General features: G+C 37.3%; 1 protein-coding gene across 1 annotated transcript in view; it reads right to left on the bottom strand.

Moving 5' to 3' along the window:
* The window catches only part of Nprl3 (GATOR complex protein Nprl3), a 425,627-nt gene that overhangs the window by 20,227 nt on the left and 386,448 nt on the right, over nucleotides 1–18,952 (bottom strand). The window contains exon 12 of the mRNA XM_090377042.1: nucleotides 16,807–16,990. Coding sequence (XP_090233168.1) covers nucleotides 16,807–16,990 — 184 coding nt within the window. The remainder of the gene's footprint in view (nucleotides 1–16,806; nucleotides 16,991–18,952) is intronic.

Below are 18,952 nucleotides of genomic sequence, written 5' to 3'. Positions count from 1 at the left end.
TACATCGCAATGTCAGATGACACCTGTCAACGATGCCACCTGGCCTCAGAAACGATCCAACATGTCACTGCGGGGTGCAAGGTGATCATTCAGACCGAGTACACTCATAGACAGGACCAGGTAGCCAGAATAATACATCAGAAACTGGCGAGGAAATATCAATTGACCAAAGAAAGTGTACCATACTACAAGTACGAACTCCAGGCAGTATTAGAGACCCGAACCCACAAGCTGTACTGGGACTGCGCCATAATGACAGATAAGATCGGACATAACCCTTGTGGACAAGATGGAAAAGACTACCTACCTGATTCACATAGCGGTGCCCAACACTAGCAATGTCTAGAAAACCCACGAGGAAAAAAATTAGGAAATACATGAACCTGAGACATGAGGTCAAGAAGATATGGTGTATGCAAGAAGTAACGACCATCCCAATCATCGTGTTGACCACCGGTATGGTGAAAAAGGCCTCCGTAGCCGAGTGGGAGTGCAGTAGGATGCGCTCTTTGAGTAGACTGGGGTTCAAGCCCCTGACTGCTGAATACGGTCGATTTGCCAACCCGCATTGGACCAGCGTGACAGACTATGGTCCATTTCCCTCAGCATGAATGTTGAGGAGGCTTCCATCCTGCAGTGGGTTGTAATGGCTGCACTTTACTTTTTTTTTTATGGCGACAAAGACCTTACATAGCAGCCTAACAGCAATAGGTCTCCCAGAGAACACCTACAAGGAACTCCAGAAAGTTGCAATCCTGAACACCTGTATACCTGTAGGATAGTCAGAGTTCCTCAACCAACAGTAACACCAGACATTACAAGCACCCTGTGTAGTAGTACCCATCAGAGTGGAATCCCCAATCTGGGATAAATAATATAATAATAATAATAACTTAAACAACAGATGGAACAGATGTCTGTTCCAGCAATCAACTACCCACTGACTAAAGGCAAACTTCCTCACATCTATTTGAATCTGCCCCCCCCCCCCAGGTTCTTAATCTGAGCACGCGGAAGTATCCCGTCAGCATTGAGCCTGTTCAAACCATTCAAGGCCTTATCAGATCACCTCACGGGTGCCTAGTCTCCAGATGCTGCAACTTGCAGAATTTAAGCCTTTCTTCGTAAGTGCACCCCTTTCTTTCTCTCGCCAATCTTGTTGCCCTTCTCTGTACTCTTTCTAGCAACTCTACATCCTTCATAAAACAAGGCCTCCAGACCTGTATGCAGTACTCAAGCTGTGGCCTGATCACTGCCTTATACAAAGGGATAATCATCTCCTTGTCTCTGCTAGCAAAATTCCTATATATATCACTGACAAAACTCCATGACCTGCTCTGGCAGCCAGTCTGCACTGGTCAGAGAACTTCATATCTGACTGCACAATTACCCTCAGGTGTTTTTCATTCTCTACCTCCCTGAGTGTAGTATCACACAGTTGGTATGCTTCTCTTGGGTTACTGCTACCCACATTCAGTACTTTGCATTTGTCAATGTTAAACTTCAGTTGCCACTTCTTGGCCCATCTGCTTAACTTTTCGAGATCTAGCAATATTAACAACACTGCCGACCTTTGTATCATCTGCTAACTTGGACATTAAGCCTGATATACCTTCATCGATACACTGATATATACACAAAACACAATGTGCCCGGCACCGAACCTTGGGGAAACTTAATTAAGTTCAAGGCAGAACTAGACAAGCATTTGTGATGTGAATGGATGAAATGGGAAGGTTTTTTTTTTTTTTTTGGCTGATGCTATATAAGCTTGCTCTCTTGCATCATATGCCTCTTCTAATGCTACAATGATTGGAATCTCAATAAGAGAGGTGGCTTGAAGGATCTAACTCTACTGTGGAATTATGAGTACTTGTCACTTTTTATTTACATTAGGATGCTTCCAGAAGGCAGCCATTTTCCTTATGGGCTTCTCACTTGTAGAATGCCATATCAAAGTGTTGAACTTGATATAACTTCAGTTCTGTCTTTTTTGTTCAAGATCCAATTGCTTTGTTGGGGATTTTGTTAGGATCCTAGAAGAAAGGTTTATATTATCAAAATTTATGGAAGTTTTAATTTTTTTTTTTCAAAGACTGGCCTTCCCACACTGAGTTCAAAGGGATGCCTACTACCCAGCAAGCAAGAAATGCTCTTAGGAGTTTTATGGCAGGCTATCCACACTGCTGCCAACCTAAATCCTGTTCATCTGACTATGAGGATACAGGCATAGCACTGTATCAGTGCTATGCCTGTCTCAGTGCTATACAGGCATAGCACTGATACAGTTTACCTCTGCTGGCAAACCTATCAATCGATTGATACAGAGCCCCTCAAATTTAAGGATCTCTCTTTTTGAATTTCCACGGGTTTTAGCAATAGCATTAGCAAGGGCACATGATGTAAGAAAGCAAGCTTATGTAGCATCAGCCAAAAAACAAAAAAAAAACACACCCCATTCTCATTTCACTCATTCACCCACTCCAAGTGTTTGTCTAGTTCTGCCTTGAATCTGTTTAGGCTATCAACTTCAACAACAACAGACGGAAGTTTATTCCAGCAATAAATCACCCGCCGTCTAAAGGCAAACTTCCACACATCTATTCTACAACTGTCTTTTCTCAAATTGAATTTATGCCCTCTCAAATGATTATTCTGAGCAAGAGGAAGAATTTCATCAGCATTGAGCATGCTCAAACCATTCAAGGCTTTATACACCTCGCAGGTGCCTAGTCTCCAGACACTGTAATTTGCAAAATTTAAGCCTTTCTTCATAAGAGCAACCCTTTGTTCCATTCATTAATCTTGTTGCCCTTTTCTGTACTTGTTCCAACAGCTCTACATCCTTCTTAAAATGAGGCCTCCAGACCTGTATACAGTACAGATCTGGAGGCCGACCTTTGTATCGTCTGCAAACTTGGACATTAAGGCTGATATACTTTACATCATCAATATCATTAATGAATATAGAAAACTACAATGGACCCAGAGGCGGATTTAACGGCAGGTGCACTGGGGGCGCGCCTTGGGCCCCGACTTCTGAAGGGCCCACTCAAAACCCCAAGGCGCCTCCGTAGCCAGATGGGAAGGAGCAGCAGTGCGTATCACACGCTTCTTGATTAGATCAGGGTTCGAGCCCATCATCACCAAATACGGAGGATACGGAAAGGTCAGGGAATGACCACCGCATATCCCGGAGCAATATGGCCTTAGTTGCTAATGCTCCTAAAAACCAAATAACAAACAAACAAGCAAAACCCCAACAAATTAGTTGAACATATTAGTTCAAAACTTTGTGATTATTATTATGCTATTATTAATTATATTATACATATATTATATTCAAATTTTATTGGAAATAAAACATTAACAGTACATAATATTTTTTATTTATTTAAAAATAATGGTTAACGTGTATTTTTATTTTCCCTGTCTCTCTCTTTTTTTTAAGGGGCCCAATATTTTCTTCTGCGCCCGGGGCCTCAACGACCTTAATCCGCTCCTGAATGGACCCAAAACTGAACCCTCAGGGACTCCACTAATAACATTAGTCCACGAAGAGCAGTGTCCATTGATTACCACTCTGTTTTCTCCCACTCAACCATCCCTTTATCCATAGCACCAATTTGCCTCCAATGCCACACTGCTCCAATCTGTGCAGCAGTCTTCCATGTGCAACAGTATCAAAAGCCTTTCTAAGCTCCAAATATCAAAATTATTTTTTGCATCCAGTTCCTTTGAGACTTCATCATAGTATCCAATCAAATTGGTCAGACAAGACTTTCCCTTAACAAACCCATGCTGTGACTGAGTTATAACTGAAGTCCTGTCTAGATGATCCTGCAATGCTTCTTTAACCAGTGCCTCCATTAATTTCCCTGGAACAGAAGTTTAACTAACAGGTCTGTAATTACCTGTGTCTCTCTTTGATCCTCCTTGGTGGATTAGGGTCACATTTGCACATTTTCAGTCCATGGGTACCTTCCCTAGGTCCAAGGAAGCTGTCATAATTATGGCTAAGTATTTGCTTACTTCCTTTGCTGCCTCCTTTAATATAACTGGACAGATTCCATCCACCCCAGGTGCCTTTCTTACGTTTATCTTCAACAATTTCTCCTCCACTTTACTCTCAGTTATTATAAGATTATCTAGCTTACTGCCAGAGTTTAATTCACTGGCATTCCCCTCCCTGAATAACACATGTGTGAACGTAGATGCAAAATATTCATTTAGTTTGTTAGCTACCTGAGCAGGATCATCAACAGTTGAACCATCGATATCAAGTGGATCAATTTGATTCATTCCCTTCCTTCTAGAGTTTACATAAGTAAAGAACACTTTGCTGTTTTTCTTTGCATCCTTTGCCAAAGATTTCTCGTAATCTGCATTTGCCTGCCTAACCTCTGTTTTGATTTGGTTACAGACCAGCTTATATCTGTCATATGCTTCTGTGTCACGTGTTAATTTATATGTATCCCATGCATATTTCTTCTCTGCCACATGTCTAATCAGTTCATCTGACAATTGTTCAAGATTTAGCCATAAATCTTGAACAATATTTCTTAGTTGGTATGAAAAGCCTAGTAGCTTCCAAGATTATTTCTTTGAATGCTTCCCATTTCGAATTTGTTTTAGAAGATGGCAAACAAGTGGTAAGGGGGGGCTGGTGTTTCCCTCACCATGCACAAAAGCCCATGTTGATGGGGAGGATAGGAGTGTGCACAGACCATATGATAGATGAGTAATGATAAGGGTCTATATATAACTTATTGAGCAAGTGTCTGAGTGTGCTATTATGGTGGATTTCAACCTTCCAATCAATGACGGCAAATTGTGGACTGGCAACTTACACTGTGAACCAATTTTCTGAATCAACTTGATGATCTGTAATAACATGGCATGGTACAAGGAGCAGGAATATTCTTGATCTAGCCATCACCAGTAACTGGAATAATATAACAAATCATCATCATCATCATCAGCCATTTTCAATCCACTGCAGGATGAAGGCCTCTCCAGCAACTTTCCAGTTCCTTCTGTTTTGAGCACTGGCCATCCATTTACTACCCACAAACTCATGAATTTCATCTATCCATTTCCGCCTTTGTCTTCCAGGTTTTCTTCTAGCTCCTCTTGGATACCATTCTGTTATTTTCTTAGTCCATCTGTCATAATGTCTTCGAGCTAGGTGTCCTGCCCAAGACCATTTTGGTTCTTTAGTTTTGATAAGAATGTCCTTTACTTGAGTTTGCTGCCTAATCCATGTGTTTCTCTTCTTATCTAACAGTCTGATTCCCAATATAATTCATTCCATTCTTCGCTGTGTAGTTCTCAGCTTCTCTTCCATTCTTTCGGTGAGTGCCCAAGTTTCACTTCCATAAGTCATGGTGGGGAGTATACATTGGTTCATTATTTTATGTTTCAGACAAACTGGGATATTGCTCTTCAGTATGTGACTATATTTCTGAATGCTATCCATCCAAAAATTTATTCTTCTCTTGACTTCCAGTCATTTATCATTATTACAGCTAATAACTTGGAACATAACTTGTAACATAATAACATATGACTCCACCTTTTCAATTACTGCTCCTTCAATCATTATTTCCCTTTCTGTGGCATACTTGTTCATGATTACTTTTGTTTTAGCCATATTCATCTTTAGTACAAAATCCTTACTAACTGTGCATAACTGATTAAGATTTTCCTCTAATTCTTTGGGATCGTGGCTTATGACCACAATGTCATTTGCAAATGGTAAATGGTTTAGGTATTCTCCATTCACATTGACTCCTTTCTGTGACCAGTCTAATCTTTTGAAAGCTTCCTCAAGGGCAGCAGTAAACAGCTTCGGAGGTAGTGTCTCCTTGTCGAACTCCTTTCTCAATTTTAAATTTCCTACTGTCTTTGTCTAGTCTAATAAAGGAGGTAGCACTCTCATATATTTTCTTCAAAATCATAATATATGGGGTATCTATACCTTGTCTTTGCAGTGCCCGAAACGTTGCCTTATGCTGTATGGAGTCAAATGCCTTTTCATAATCCACAAATATAACAAATTAGCATTAGCATTAGCATTAGTAGAGGCATTTGATGCAAGAAAGCAAGCTTATGCAGCATCAGCCAAAAAAAAAAAAAAAAAAAACCCACTTCCACTTCACCCCTCTGTTCGTTCAAAATACCTGTCCAGCTGAGCCTTAAACTTATTTAGGCTATCAACCTCCACCACAAGGGATGGCAGTCTGTTCCACCAACCAACCACCCGCTGGCTAAAGGCAAATTTCCGCACGTCTATCCTACATCTGTCTTTCCTCAATTTGAATTTATGCCCTCTCAGGTGATTTTTCTGAGCTAGAGGAAGAATCCCATCAGCATTGAGCATGCTTAAACCATTCAAGGCTTTATACACCTCTATCAGATCACCTCGCTGGTGCCTAGTCTCCAGACACTGTAATTTGCAAAACTTAAGCCTTTCTTCGTAAGAGCACCCCTTTGTTCCATTCACTAATCTTGTTGCCCTTCTCTGTACTCGTTCCAGCAGCTCTACATCCTTCTTGAAATGAGGCCTCCAGACCTTTATACAGTACTCTAGGTGTGGCCTGACCATTGCCTTATACAATGGAATAATCACCTCCTCATCCCTGCTGGAAAAATTCCCGTATATCATTGACAATACTCCATGAGCTACTCTTGCAGCCTGTCTGCACTGCTCAGAGAACTTCATATCTGCCTGCACAATCACCCCCAAGTCCCTTTCATTCTCTACCACTGTCAGTGTAGTACCACAGAGTTGATACGTTGCTCTGGGGTTGCTGTTTCCCATGTGTAGTACTTTACATTTGTCAATGTTAAACTTCATTTGCCACCTCTCAGCCCATCTGCTCAACCTTTCCAGATCCTGTTGCAGCAGCATAGTGTCAGTAGTGTCCTTGACAACCCTGCCAACCTTTGTATCATCTGCAAACTTGGACATTAAGCTTGATATACCATCATCAATATCATTTATAAATACAGAAAACAATAATGGACCCAACACTGAACCCTGAGGGACTCCGCTAATAACATTAGTCCACGATGAGCAGTGTCCATTGATTACCACTCTCTGTCTTCTCCCCCTCAACCACCCCTTTATCCATAGCAGCAATTTGCCTCCAATGTCACACTGCTCCAATTTGTGTAGCAGTCTTCCATGTGCAACAGTATCAAAAGCCTTTCTAAGATCCAAGTATATAATATCAAAGTTATTCCCTTATATATATGGGAACCAATGAGTGACCATAATATCCTAAAGTGGATAATGATAAATGAAATTTTGGTAGTCAAGGGTAATGGCAAAAGTTTTAATTTCAAGAAAGAGCATCACTGGGATGAAATATATAAGAGTGAAACTAGACTGGAACTATGAGGACTTCATCTGCAAAATCACTAGAGCATTTATTCCAATGAGGACGATGTCAATGGATGAAAAAAGGATTTAGCATGTTTTACAGACCAGAAAAAGGCAAAATGGGGCAATTACAGAGTTATGGGCAGCTCACATTCATATTAAAATTAAAAGGTGATTTGTAAAAGACTTCAGAGGAGGTTAGGCAGGTGAAATCTGTGTGAGAAAGCATTAGCTAACAGTGCCAAAAATGGTGACAAGGAGTTTAATTTGTAAATAAATATGAAGAAGAAAAGAGCAAACTAGATAGGACCTTTGCTTAATGCAACTGTGGATAATCCAGAAGATATCACTGGTGAGCTGAAAAGATATTTTGTATTAAACTTCACAGCAGAAAGTTTTTATTTAAAATAATTATTTAATATATGCAGTGTGTTACATTTCAGCACCAACATTAGCAAATAATAATAAATCATGATTTATAACAAAAAAAGCAAAAAAACAATGACTTATGTGTGAATTAAGAACATTTCACGTCCACATATCTGCCATATTGCCCATTCATTCCTTCAATCAGTGCATGACAACAAACATAATATTATCCAGTGCTTCAGCTACAATATACGAATAGCCTTGTGATATGCATGAAGAAAGAAATAAGATTTCAGAATTCTATCACTGATTTTAATTTTTCTATCACTGATTCATCAAATGAAGAAAATCTGATGAATTGTTCTAAAAAAAAACAAATAAAACATTTCATGAAAATCCATCTACTGAGTTTCAAAATTATTACATGTGCAAAGGATGGGCAACAAAATAAACTGTCAGATTTCTAGTCTTGCGATTTTAATTAAATTTGTGATAGCTTTACAAACCTATCTAAAAGAGCCAAGCATAAAATTTTTATCAAATTCCGTCCATTAGGAGTCGCCCGTCACCACCAAATATGGAGAATGCGGAAAGGTCAAGGGAATGACCACCGCATATTCCTGGAGCAATATAGCCTTAGTTGCTAATGCTCCTAAAAACCAAATAACAAACAAACAAACCATTAGGAGTCATGTTATTAAGGATGGAAGGACATGATGAAGATATTGGTGCTTTATGCATATATGCTAATGCCCCTAAAAAGAGTCTTAAAAAAAGTTTTAAAATCAATAAGTCCTACTGATGATATTTAGTCTGTATAAATGGTATTTGTTATTTATACTGAAAGAGGCACCATCTCTATACATCCTCCACCGTTTCTATAGATCTGTTTTTTAGGCAATTAATTATTACCCTATAGCAGGGGTGGCCAATGAGTCGATCATGACAAATTTTAAATATACAGCCATCCCTCGATTTGTGCAGTCAGATATACTACCAAAATTTTATATTGTGCAGCGGGTTTAGCTACCTGGTGTTATTTTTTATTTTTTTAATGAAGCTTCAAAAATAGGAATGAAGAGCAGATTTTGAAAATTAATATTTATTTTTTTTGCATGATTGAAGATTTCATTGAAGGAGAAACACATTTCACCATAATAACGTAAAATCCCACAGAATTCCAGTTGTCGGTATTATTAAAAATGCAATAAGATTGAGTTTACTATCCGTTTACAATTAGATTGCACTAATAGAAAACCCCAATAAACTGGAAAGTGCAAATTGTTTTTCTTGTTTTATGGTCATGACCTCCAGAAATAGCTTTAGAGAAATATCACAAAGACATTCAAAACTGATTCTTATAAGGATATAACCAAAAAAGCAATAAACGGTTGTTTGTATGGTTATTTTGGAAACAACTTCCTCATTCGGGAATCCATTTCATCAATTATCTTATGTTAGCTGTTCAGACAGAATATTTTTCCGGTTCACGCAACTATAAGTGTTTTAATCGGTAAGCATTGATTTTGCTGATTTAATAACTGGACAGTACTTATATGTTAATTTAATACCTTTTGATTTAAAACGAATACTACGAAAACAAGTAAAATGTATCATTTTCATCAAAAGTGGGAACTAGAATACTTTTTTGTAATGGTGAAAGAAAAAGTTGCTGTTTGATTTGCAATGCTTCTGTGGCTATACCCAAAAAAGAAAATTTAGAAGGGCACTTCAACACACCCCATGGTAAATACCAATCGGATTTTCCACCAAATAGTGACCTTAGAAAAAATAAATTAGAACTTAAATCCAGATTATTCGCGCAACAAAATTTCGTTATGACACCTAATTTACAATCTAAATCAATAACTGTAGCATCATTTAAAGTGAATCATCTTCTTGGAAAAAAATGTAAATCATTTTCTGATGGCCAATTCATCAAAGACACATTTTTAGAAATAACAGATTCTCTTTTTGAAAATCAAGAACAAAAATGAAATTAAAAGTGCCCTTCACGATCTGCAATTATCTCAAAATACTGTAATGCGACACATTGAAAAAATGAGTAAAAATGTGAGTAAACAATTGCGTGCTGATATTGCTAATTGTGTGTCCTTTTCATTACAACTGGATGAATCTACAGATATCAGTGATACAGCTCAGTTGTTCGTTTTTATTCGTATGGTTTTCGATGATTCTGCCACTAGAGAAAAACTGCTGGGTATGGTTTCGATAAAAGAAAGAAAGAACTAGAGGTCTTGATATTGTATCATCCACCAACAAGTGTTAGCCAGCAAAAGATTAAATACTAAAAGTGTTACGGACATTGCTTTCGAAATCGTGAATTCCACCAGAGGACAATCTCTTCAAAGAAGACTTTTAAAAATGCAACTCGATGAAAAAGAACCAGATCTGATATTACACACAGATGTGAGGTGGCTGAGTCGGAATAAGTTTCTACAGAGATATCGAGATTTGCTGAATTAAATGAAAAAATTTGTTGATCAAAGGGGAGTGATTATCAGCAGCTACAAGATACGGAATGGTTGGGTGATCTGGCTTTTTTTGGCAGATTTTACCAGTAAATTAAGTGATCTGAGTTTGGAATTACATGGAAAAAATAAAAATGTGGTTGACACGATTAGTATTTCTGCATATAAATATAAATTTTTGGCAATGGTAAGGATCTCAAAGAAAAAAAATGACCATTTTGCAAACATGCAAGATCATTTGCAAAAAATATCCCGTTTTTGAATTTAATAGTGAGAAATATGTTTCTGAAATTGAGAATGTTGTGGACGATTTTGAAACCAGATTCAGTGATTTTAAAAAAATTGAAGACATTCTTCAATATATTTCTTATCCATTTAGATAAGAAACAAATTGCAGAAAAAAATCGCTGCGATTTTTCATGTGGAGAAAATATTACTTGAAAATGAAATTATTACATTGCGAAATGATATCTTCCTAAAAGCCAGATCATCAGAAGAAGAGTTTTGGACATACGTTTGCCGAGAAAACCACCCAAATGTAAATAACATGCAATGAACTTTTCAATTCTTGTTTTGGTTCCACATATCTATGTGAATCAGCCATTTCGTATTTGAAACAAACAAAGAATCACTGTGCTCTTACAGGCTTGCATACAGAAGATTCTTTACGGTTAGCCTTATCACAGTATATCCCAGATTTTGAAAGCTTGGCAGATGACACTATTGTTTGTTTGTTATTTGGTTTTTAGGAGCATTAGCAACTAAGGCCATATTGCTCCGGGGATATGCGGTGGTCATTCCCTGACCATTCCGCATCCTCCGTATTTGGTGGTCACGGGCTCGAACCACTGTCTAATTAAGAAGCGTGTGCTACGCACTGCTGCTCCTGCCCATCTGGCTACACAGATGACACAAACTTTGCATAAATTAAAATTTTAAATACGTATGAATTTAAAATAAGAATTTGAATTGTATTGAATTTTAAAATTTATAAACAACATTGTTCAATATGTGTTGATTAACTTTTTTAACCTTGTGCAATGAAATTTTTGAGATGGTAGATTGCGGCACATTTTGAAGGTAAAAAGTAGATCGCATCACAAATTAAGTTGGCCACTCCTGCCCTACAGGATGTGTTCAATTTGGGAGAATTCAGGAACAAGACTGGGGGGGGGGGACTGAAGAACTCTCATGGCCAGGTTTCTTGACAAGCCCGTCCTTAACACTGAGGGGGATAATCTGAATGTAAATTCAGAAAACTTCCCATATATGAAAGTGTTAATTGTGTTTTTAGTAATTCCAAGATGCATTATGAAGAAAGGAACAGTCCTCTTGTTGTTTAATCCAGAGAGAAAGAAATGTTATAATCTTGAGAGTTGGAAAAGGCTTAAAATTATTCCAAGGTTTTGAAATCTGCCATAGCTGTAGATAATTAGAATGCCATCCACATAGACAGAACTGGACAGATTGAGGGCAGCAGAATGACTTACAGGTACTGGCTACAACACAGACTATGGTAAAACAACAGAAGAAACTTAATATTTGTTTAAGTCACAATTGCTTTTGCCACCTGTTTATGACAACAACCTGGGTTGTCATCTAATATGCAAGTGTTCAACTATTTTGTATGATGGGGTGTCAATACTGTTGTGTTGTATTGCATGGTATTGTGGAACTGCATACTCTGTAACACCACCTAAACACTGATAATGTGTGGTCTGTTCTGTATTTTAGACTTGAAAATGATATTCATAAGGATTCTGAAACGTAAATTGGCCTCTAAATGTTTGGGTTACTGGAAAGTTCTCGGTAAAGTTTTCTTTCTAGTTTGTTTCAATAAAGTGGCTATTTTTTGCCTTAAAATTTACATGGAGCGCAGTTTACTTAATCTCTAATTAATTAGCAAATTCCCACATATATCTTTCTCACAGGAAATTAGATTATGACCTATCTATCTCTACAGGCTACTGTTTGATAAATCATTAGCAGGACACCATGGGTTTTCCTGGAAGCTGTTTACATTGCATAGAGAATCCCTGCCTGAAGGACCCCTTGCTTGGCCCTGATCATTAATGACTCTTCCTATCTTTACATAATCTGCAAATTTTGATTTGCAGATTATGCAAAGATTTGCCCCTTCATTGACGTCATAAATGACATCAATGAAGGGGCACGATGTTCTTCTTTTCCCCTTTTTGATGATCTTCTTTCGCCTTCATTGATGTCATTCATGAAGATGATGATGCGGCATACGTCTGGACTGGTATGGAAGAATGATTGGGAATTAAAGAATCCAACTCAGAAGAACAGTGCCTGTGGAAGTATCAGTAGAAAGGCATGCAGCAGAGAGAAACAGAACAACTTTGAGCCAGAGTGGAGAGAGACTTTGTTAGAGATGGGTCATTAATAGGGTTCGGATTTTTATGACCTTAAAAATGTCAAAAAATGTCAAAAAATTTAACCAAACATGACCTTATATGACTAAATAATTTACCTTTACATACCATATAAATGATATTTACTTTTTTTATTCTTTTAAAGTTGTACAACGACTTGTTATACAAATTTCTAACAAGTAATATAATGAAAATATCACAATTTAAGTTTTTTTTTTTTTTTTGAAATATAAACATTAAAATTAATTTTTTTTAAAATACAAAAACCAAAATGTATAGGCTAAGGTACTAGGCTACTAACACTTAAGTTGCTAAGAACTTTCCATCGCAATGCAATACCTTTATCCACTCCAAATGTTTTGGAGTTAATCTCCTTCTATCATCTGCTAATATTTGCTTGTAAGCAGAGAAGGACCTCTCAACATCACAAGATGTGATTGGGGCAAAATTAAATGCCTTAATGACATCGGGAGCTAGAGGAAGTCCTTTAACGGCCGTATACTCTAAAACTTGGGAAATTTTTGCATATGGTGGGATAAGTTGGGTTTCTAATGAAAACGGCATCTAGTTTATTAACAATTTTCTCTCTGATTTCCCCCAGGACTTGTTTCATCTTGTCTTCTAGTTTTCGAACGATCTCTATAGCCTTAATTAGAGGCATGTATTTCACCTCTAGTTTAGTAACCAAGGAAGAAAAATTACTGTCAATATAAGCGACATTGTGGGATACCTTTTCCTTAGCAAAAATTTCCTATGCTTCAGATATGGATTTAGCTTCCTCGGGTACCAAGTTTTCAATTACCTGTAAATAAAAATATAATTATTCATGGCTTTAAATATGTGTTTAAGTTTTATTTAAAATGGTAACTAACCTCTTCAACTGCTGTAAGATGTCTGCTGTAATATGACATGGTATCGAGCCAGATCCCCCATCTTCTGATTATTGGCTCAGGTGGAAGCGGCAGATCAGGGTGCATTTCTTTTAAGAGCTGTACTCTTGAGGGCACCTTAATTAAGGAAGACCTTTTTAGTCAATGATATCAGCTTGTGAACATCTTTAAATTCCGAACATACTTGTTCTGCTACACGGTGAAGTCCATGGGCTAAACAAATAAGATATATCATGCTCGGAAAAAATACCTCCAATGCTTTCCCAGCTTTGAGCATGCAGGCTGCTGAATCCTTTGCTTGTTTATTGTTACATGTCATACCACCACCCACTAATGAAAAGCCAACTAGCTTTGAAACAGTGCCATCTGGGTGGTGTGGTGGTACTCACTGAGAATAAGTAAAAATAGTCTTCTCTATTAGTTACTTATTCAAGGTAGTGCAATACATGGGCAACTTGTTGTGAAGGAAGAGCAAAATATGAGATACAGACGAAATGCCTTTTACACTACTATCGTAGGTGTTCTTTAAGAGTTATCTTTGGTGTATCTACCCCAATATGATATTTATTAATTAATTTACATACCTCCTTATTGCATGCATTGCAATATATTAATTTTTCCATCTGTTTGGTATGTCTTTGGTATGTCAAAGAAATCCATTTTCTAAAAAGCTCAATTTTGGCTTCATTTCGCCAACAGCTCAAGCTACTGTATAAAATAAGTTGAACGATTAATTCGTTGAACTCAGTATAAGGCGAAACTACTGTAAAGTTTTAAATTTAAGCTAAAATTACACTACGATGTCGTTGTGAGTGATGAAAGAGGCAATCAAAATAACATTGGAATTTAGCCGCTCGTTCCCACCTATGCTGGAATGTGAAATGATTAAATGTAAATTCCCAGTTTTTTAGAAATATATTTTAAATCAATTTGATAAATCTGTCGATTATCGTAACACAAAATATGAAAGTTTTATGTCGACAAGTATAAAATATGCTATTAAATATGATATTTTTTTGAAATTATGACCTAATGTGTAAAATATGATGAAATATGAAATTACAAACACGCTCCTTTAGGATCCTCAGACCATGTAACAAGGACACACTAAGTTTCATGCCTTTATGTAAATGAAAAATGAATATGATAATATATATAAAAATCTGAACCCTAGTCATTAATTAACATAGCTGACCATTTTTGAATGGAGTCTAGAAGCTTGAGAGAGGTTTTGGGGACACTGCCCCAGATGTGAGAACAACATTCAACGTTAGAGTGGATTTAAGATTTGTACAGAGCGAGCAGCTGTTTTGAAGAAAAGCAATGCTGAGAGCAAAAGAGAAAACCCAGTTTTTTAGATGCAGAGGAGACAATATTGTGTGCTTATGGCAAGAGGGAGAGAGAGAGAGAGAGAGAGCAGAAGTCAGGATAATCAATAACAGAGATAAGTGAGCTTGTCTAGAAATCTGAGTATCATCGAGAAGAGCAATTATTTTATTATGTTGTGAGATATAAGATAGGACTTAGTTTTAGGAGGAATTGAAATCAACTAAGCTACCTTTGCCTCACTGAAGATCAGCATTTAAGGAATTGATAGTTGATATTTGAGAAGATGAAGCTGTTTGTGCCAGGCAAGGTTTCTCAAACAGGAAGGTGGAATGCAATGTACTATCATCAGCAAAACTATAGATAGCATTTCTGGTCAATGGAAAAAGGTCATTAATATAAAAGAAGAAGAGTAGGAGAAGGAACTAAATCCTGGGGAACAATAGTATTAGCGGGAAAAGATAGAGGACAGAAAGCCATCTATCATTTCCCCCACAGTGAATGGTCAGAGAGAAAACTGGATATCCAATTACAAAAAACAGTTGGCAAACCATAAGATGGAAACTTATTTAGAAGACTCTTTAACCAAACATGATCAAAAGCAATCGTTTGAGTTTCACCAAACTTTTCCACTGAATTTGTCCATAAATGGGTAACATAAGCCGGTGGATCAACACTGATGGAATCCACAGTGGCAACCATTAATCAGATGGAAGGTTTATAGATTAGTTTGGGAGTTGGCAGTTAATGGAATTCTCCATTACTTTAGAAAAAGTACATAAGTGCAATGGCAGGAATTTGTTACCCTTTTTAGGAACTGGCTGGATATGAGCCAATTTCCAAGCAGAAGTGAAAACACTGGTGGAATAAGAAAGTATAAAAAGGCAACAGAGAACAGGCGTAAACTCAAGAGTACAGGTTTTGAGAACAAGTGGAGAAATATCATCAGGACCTAGCACTTTCTTGGTAACAAGGCTGTTCATAATTCTTCTGACATCCTTTTGAAGTAAGACCACAGGAGGCACTGAATTGAGTGTAACAAGAATGGTAATAGTAGTGCAGTAGAGGCAAGTGATGCAATAAAGCAAGCTTATGTAGCATCAGCCAAAATCATCAGCTGAGTATCACTTTGTACTTTTCATCACTTTAACTTTCCCATGCCAACTTTTTTCTGCTGTATTAGATTGGCCAGTTCTGTATTCATCAATTGTGGCATCCTCCTTGTGCTATATTTTCTTAATGGTATACTTGTGTTCATGGTTTCTGTGATTATTGCTTTAAAGGTATTCCATAATTCTAAAATATTTATCCTTGATCCAAGTAACATCTTAAACTGTCATGGTCCCCTTTTCTGAAAATAAACCTTGTGCCTTTACCTTTAACTACTGCAACATCTTTCTTCATCTTCCAACTAATGACTGCTACCTTCCTGTACTGTAAGCTCTGTGATGTCATCTGATTCACAAGTGATGATGAGGCCAAGAATATTCTTGAAAATTGATTTCATACACTGCATGGCTTCTCGTGTTGAACAACATCTTTAACAATTGTTTTGCAGACCACTTTCTATCTAAGAAGGGACCAGTTAGTCCTTAAACAGGCTGTCACAGCAGTCTTATCTTTTAAATAAATGGCTAATTAACCTTTTGAAGAGGTCATCTATTTGAAAGTAGTGCAATACCATGAGGGCATCTCGTTGCAAAGGAAAGTTTTCTGCTGTAAGAATTAAGACATCGTATTATCCATGCAGCTTAAATCCTACTGGTCACAAAAACAGTTTAAAGAATGAGACAGCTGTGCAAGTATCTTATATAAGACAGAAATTACACTTTTTTTTAACATTGATTCTCAATGATAAATGCAATTACTGATAGGAGTGCTGGATTGCTTTTTTTATTTTAAAAACAAAAACGTTTTTATTTAAAAAAAACTTATTTAATACATACATGAGCTTTCAAAGTCTGAGTAATTGGTCCCATGTCCAAAAGACAGTGGATCATCAGAACATCGTCTATTCTCATTGATTAGAAGAGATGACGGTTGCGATGTAGACACAAGGTATACATATGTATGAAGCTGCATCAAAAGTCGATGCTGTAGCATCCATACAACCATTTGAACAAGCTGGTCCTATTATAAAATATATATATATATATATAAGTAAATACAAGCAGACACCTAACAAGATAAAGTAAAATAAATTATAAGCATAATTTTATTTAAATTTTAAAAATAATGTAAAAAAATTATGCTAATATATTATGTAAACTCCAGCAATCTTAAAGGGTATTAAGTGAAGAACTTAATGCTCCTAAACACCAAACAAACAAACAAGTGAAGAACTGAAACACATTCTGTACATGTGATTACTCTTAAATGCCAGTTTCAAATTTAGAGATAACTTGAAAGTTATCAAGATATTAATTTGTGTCATAAGTAAAAACCCACCTTCAAGAGTATATAATATACATTGAGTTGGCTTTACATTAGCAACACCCCGGGAATGGACAAGTCCATTCCCAGGGTGTCCATTCCGATGGAGGCTCAAGCCTTCATCAGCATCATGGAACAGCTAATATAAGAGTAGTTTGCACACCTGGCAATCAGTTTGAGTGTCTGTGAGGAAGAATGGGGTCGGCACTGGGATCGTTCCAACTCCAGACATGAAATTACTGTGGAGGTAAGACAAGATGTGTAGATGCCAAGACTCTAACGTGAATGGTCAAGAGCAGTCAAAAAACTAGCCAAAGGTCCCACATGAGACTGCTACTTGTGGTTGATGCCTATGGTGAACATCATGTGTTGCTTCTCATAACACAACAGTGATGCAGCACAGTGGCCCAGTTAACCACCCATACAATAATAGGAGCAGTAAAACCAATATCTACATGGATGAATTTGGAGAGAGCATTTGGACATATCTGCATTTGGAGAATGCAGATTTCTATTGTACCATTACTGCATTTAGAAAACCCAGGGCATGCCCTGGGTTTTCTAATCACTAGTAATCAATAGCCTGATGGGAACACTTATCTTTCTATTGTTGCTGATCAAGTACATCCCTTCATGTTGACAGTGTATCCAGACAATTCCGGCTATCAACAAGACAATGCATAATGCCACAAGGCCTGACAGGTTGCTAACTCATTCCAGGAACATGACAATGAATTCTCAATCCTCCAATGGTTGCCCAACTCACCTGATATCTTAACCTAATTGAGCATGTTTGAGACCTACTGGAAAAGGACATATTGTGCAATGCATGAGCACCACCACAGGTCATCCTGAAATGTCTTGTGGAGTCAATGCCAAGATATGTTTGGGATGTATTTCGGGCAAAAGGCGGCCCACAAGATATTAGGCAGGTGTTGTTAATATAAAGTCAACTCAGTGTATATAACATTTAATGATTTGGTATAATTAAATATAAAAAAATTTTTTTTAAAAAACCTTTCTGTGATTATTGCTTCATCCCCCCCCCCCCAGAAATTCCCTTTAAGATAAACATTAATCTTAAGTGGAGACAAGTCTGACATCAAGAGAATACAAATACAAGGTGTCCACCAACCTCCTTTGCACAACTAAAACATTACTGTGTTAATAGGATACATGTTAAACCTGAAACCACTTTCACAAGACAGAAGATATCTTCAAGTTTTTATTCACTAATTAGAAAAATGTGCATGCTGCAGTAGATGGCAGCATAAATGTAAAACTGCGATCATGGCAGAATTTGACCTTTTGCATCATGAGTTGTCACAAAGTGAATGGACCTTTCTTCTTTGGAGAAGCTACCATTACAAACAGACATGCAATTTACAGAATTTCTTTTGCCCCAACTATAGGATCGTAATGATGGCATCTTGATTTTCCAACAAGAAAGAACTTTGCCACATTACCACAAAGAAGTTTATGCATACCTGAACAGTGTCTTAGGAAGCGGATTTGAATGAGATTATGGCCCCCATGAGTGCCTCTGATTGGACCCTCTTTAGATTTTACTCTCTTTGGAAGTTCATAAAATACTGGGTACATATTCCATCTATGCCAGGAACCATTCTGGAAATTAATGCATTTGTGAAGCAATCAGCC

The sequence above is a fragment of the Mastigoproctus giganteus genome, chromosome 7 (assembly GCF_048544385.1).
Source record: "Mastigoproctus giganteus isolate SK-2022 chromosome 7, ASM4854438v1, whole genome shotgun sequence".
Taxonomy (NCBI): Eukaryota; Metazoa; Arthropoda; class Arachnida; order Uropygi; family Thelyphonidae; genus Mastigoproctus; species Mastigoproctus giganteus.
The sequence above is the reverse complement of the archived record's forward strand: the minus strand, read 5'-3'. Positions and strand labels throughout refer to the sequence as shown.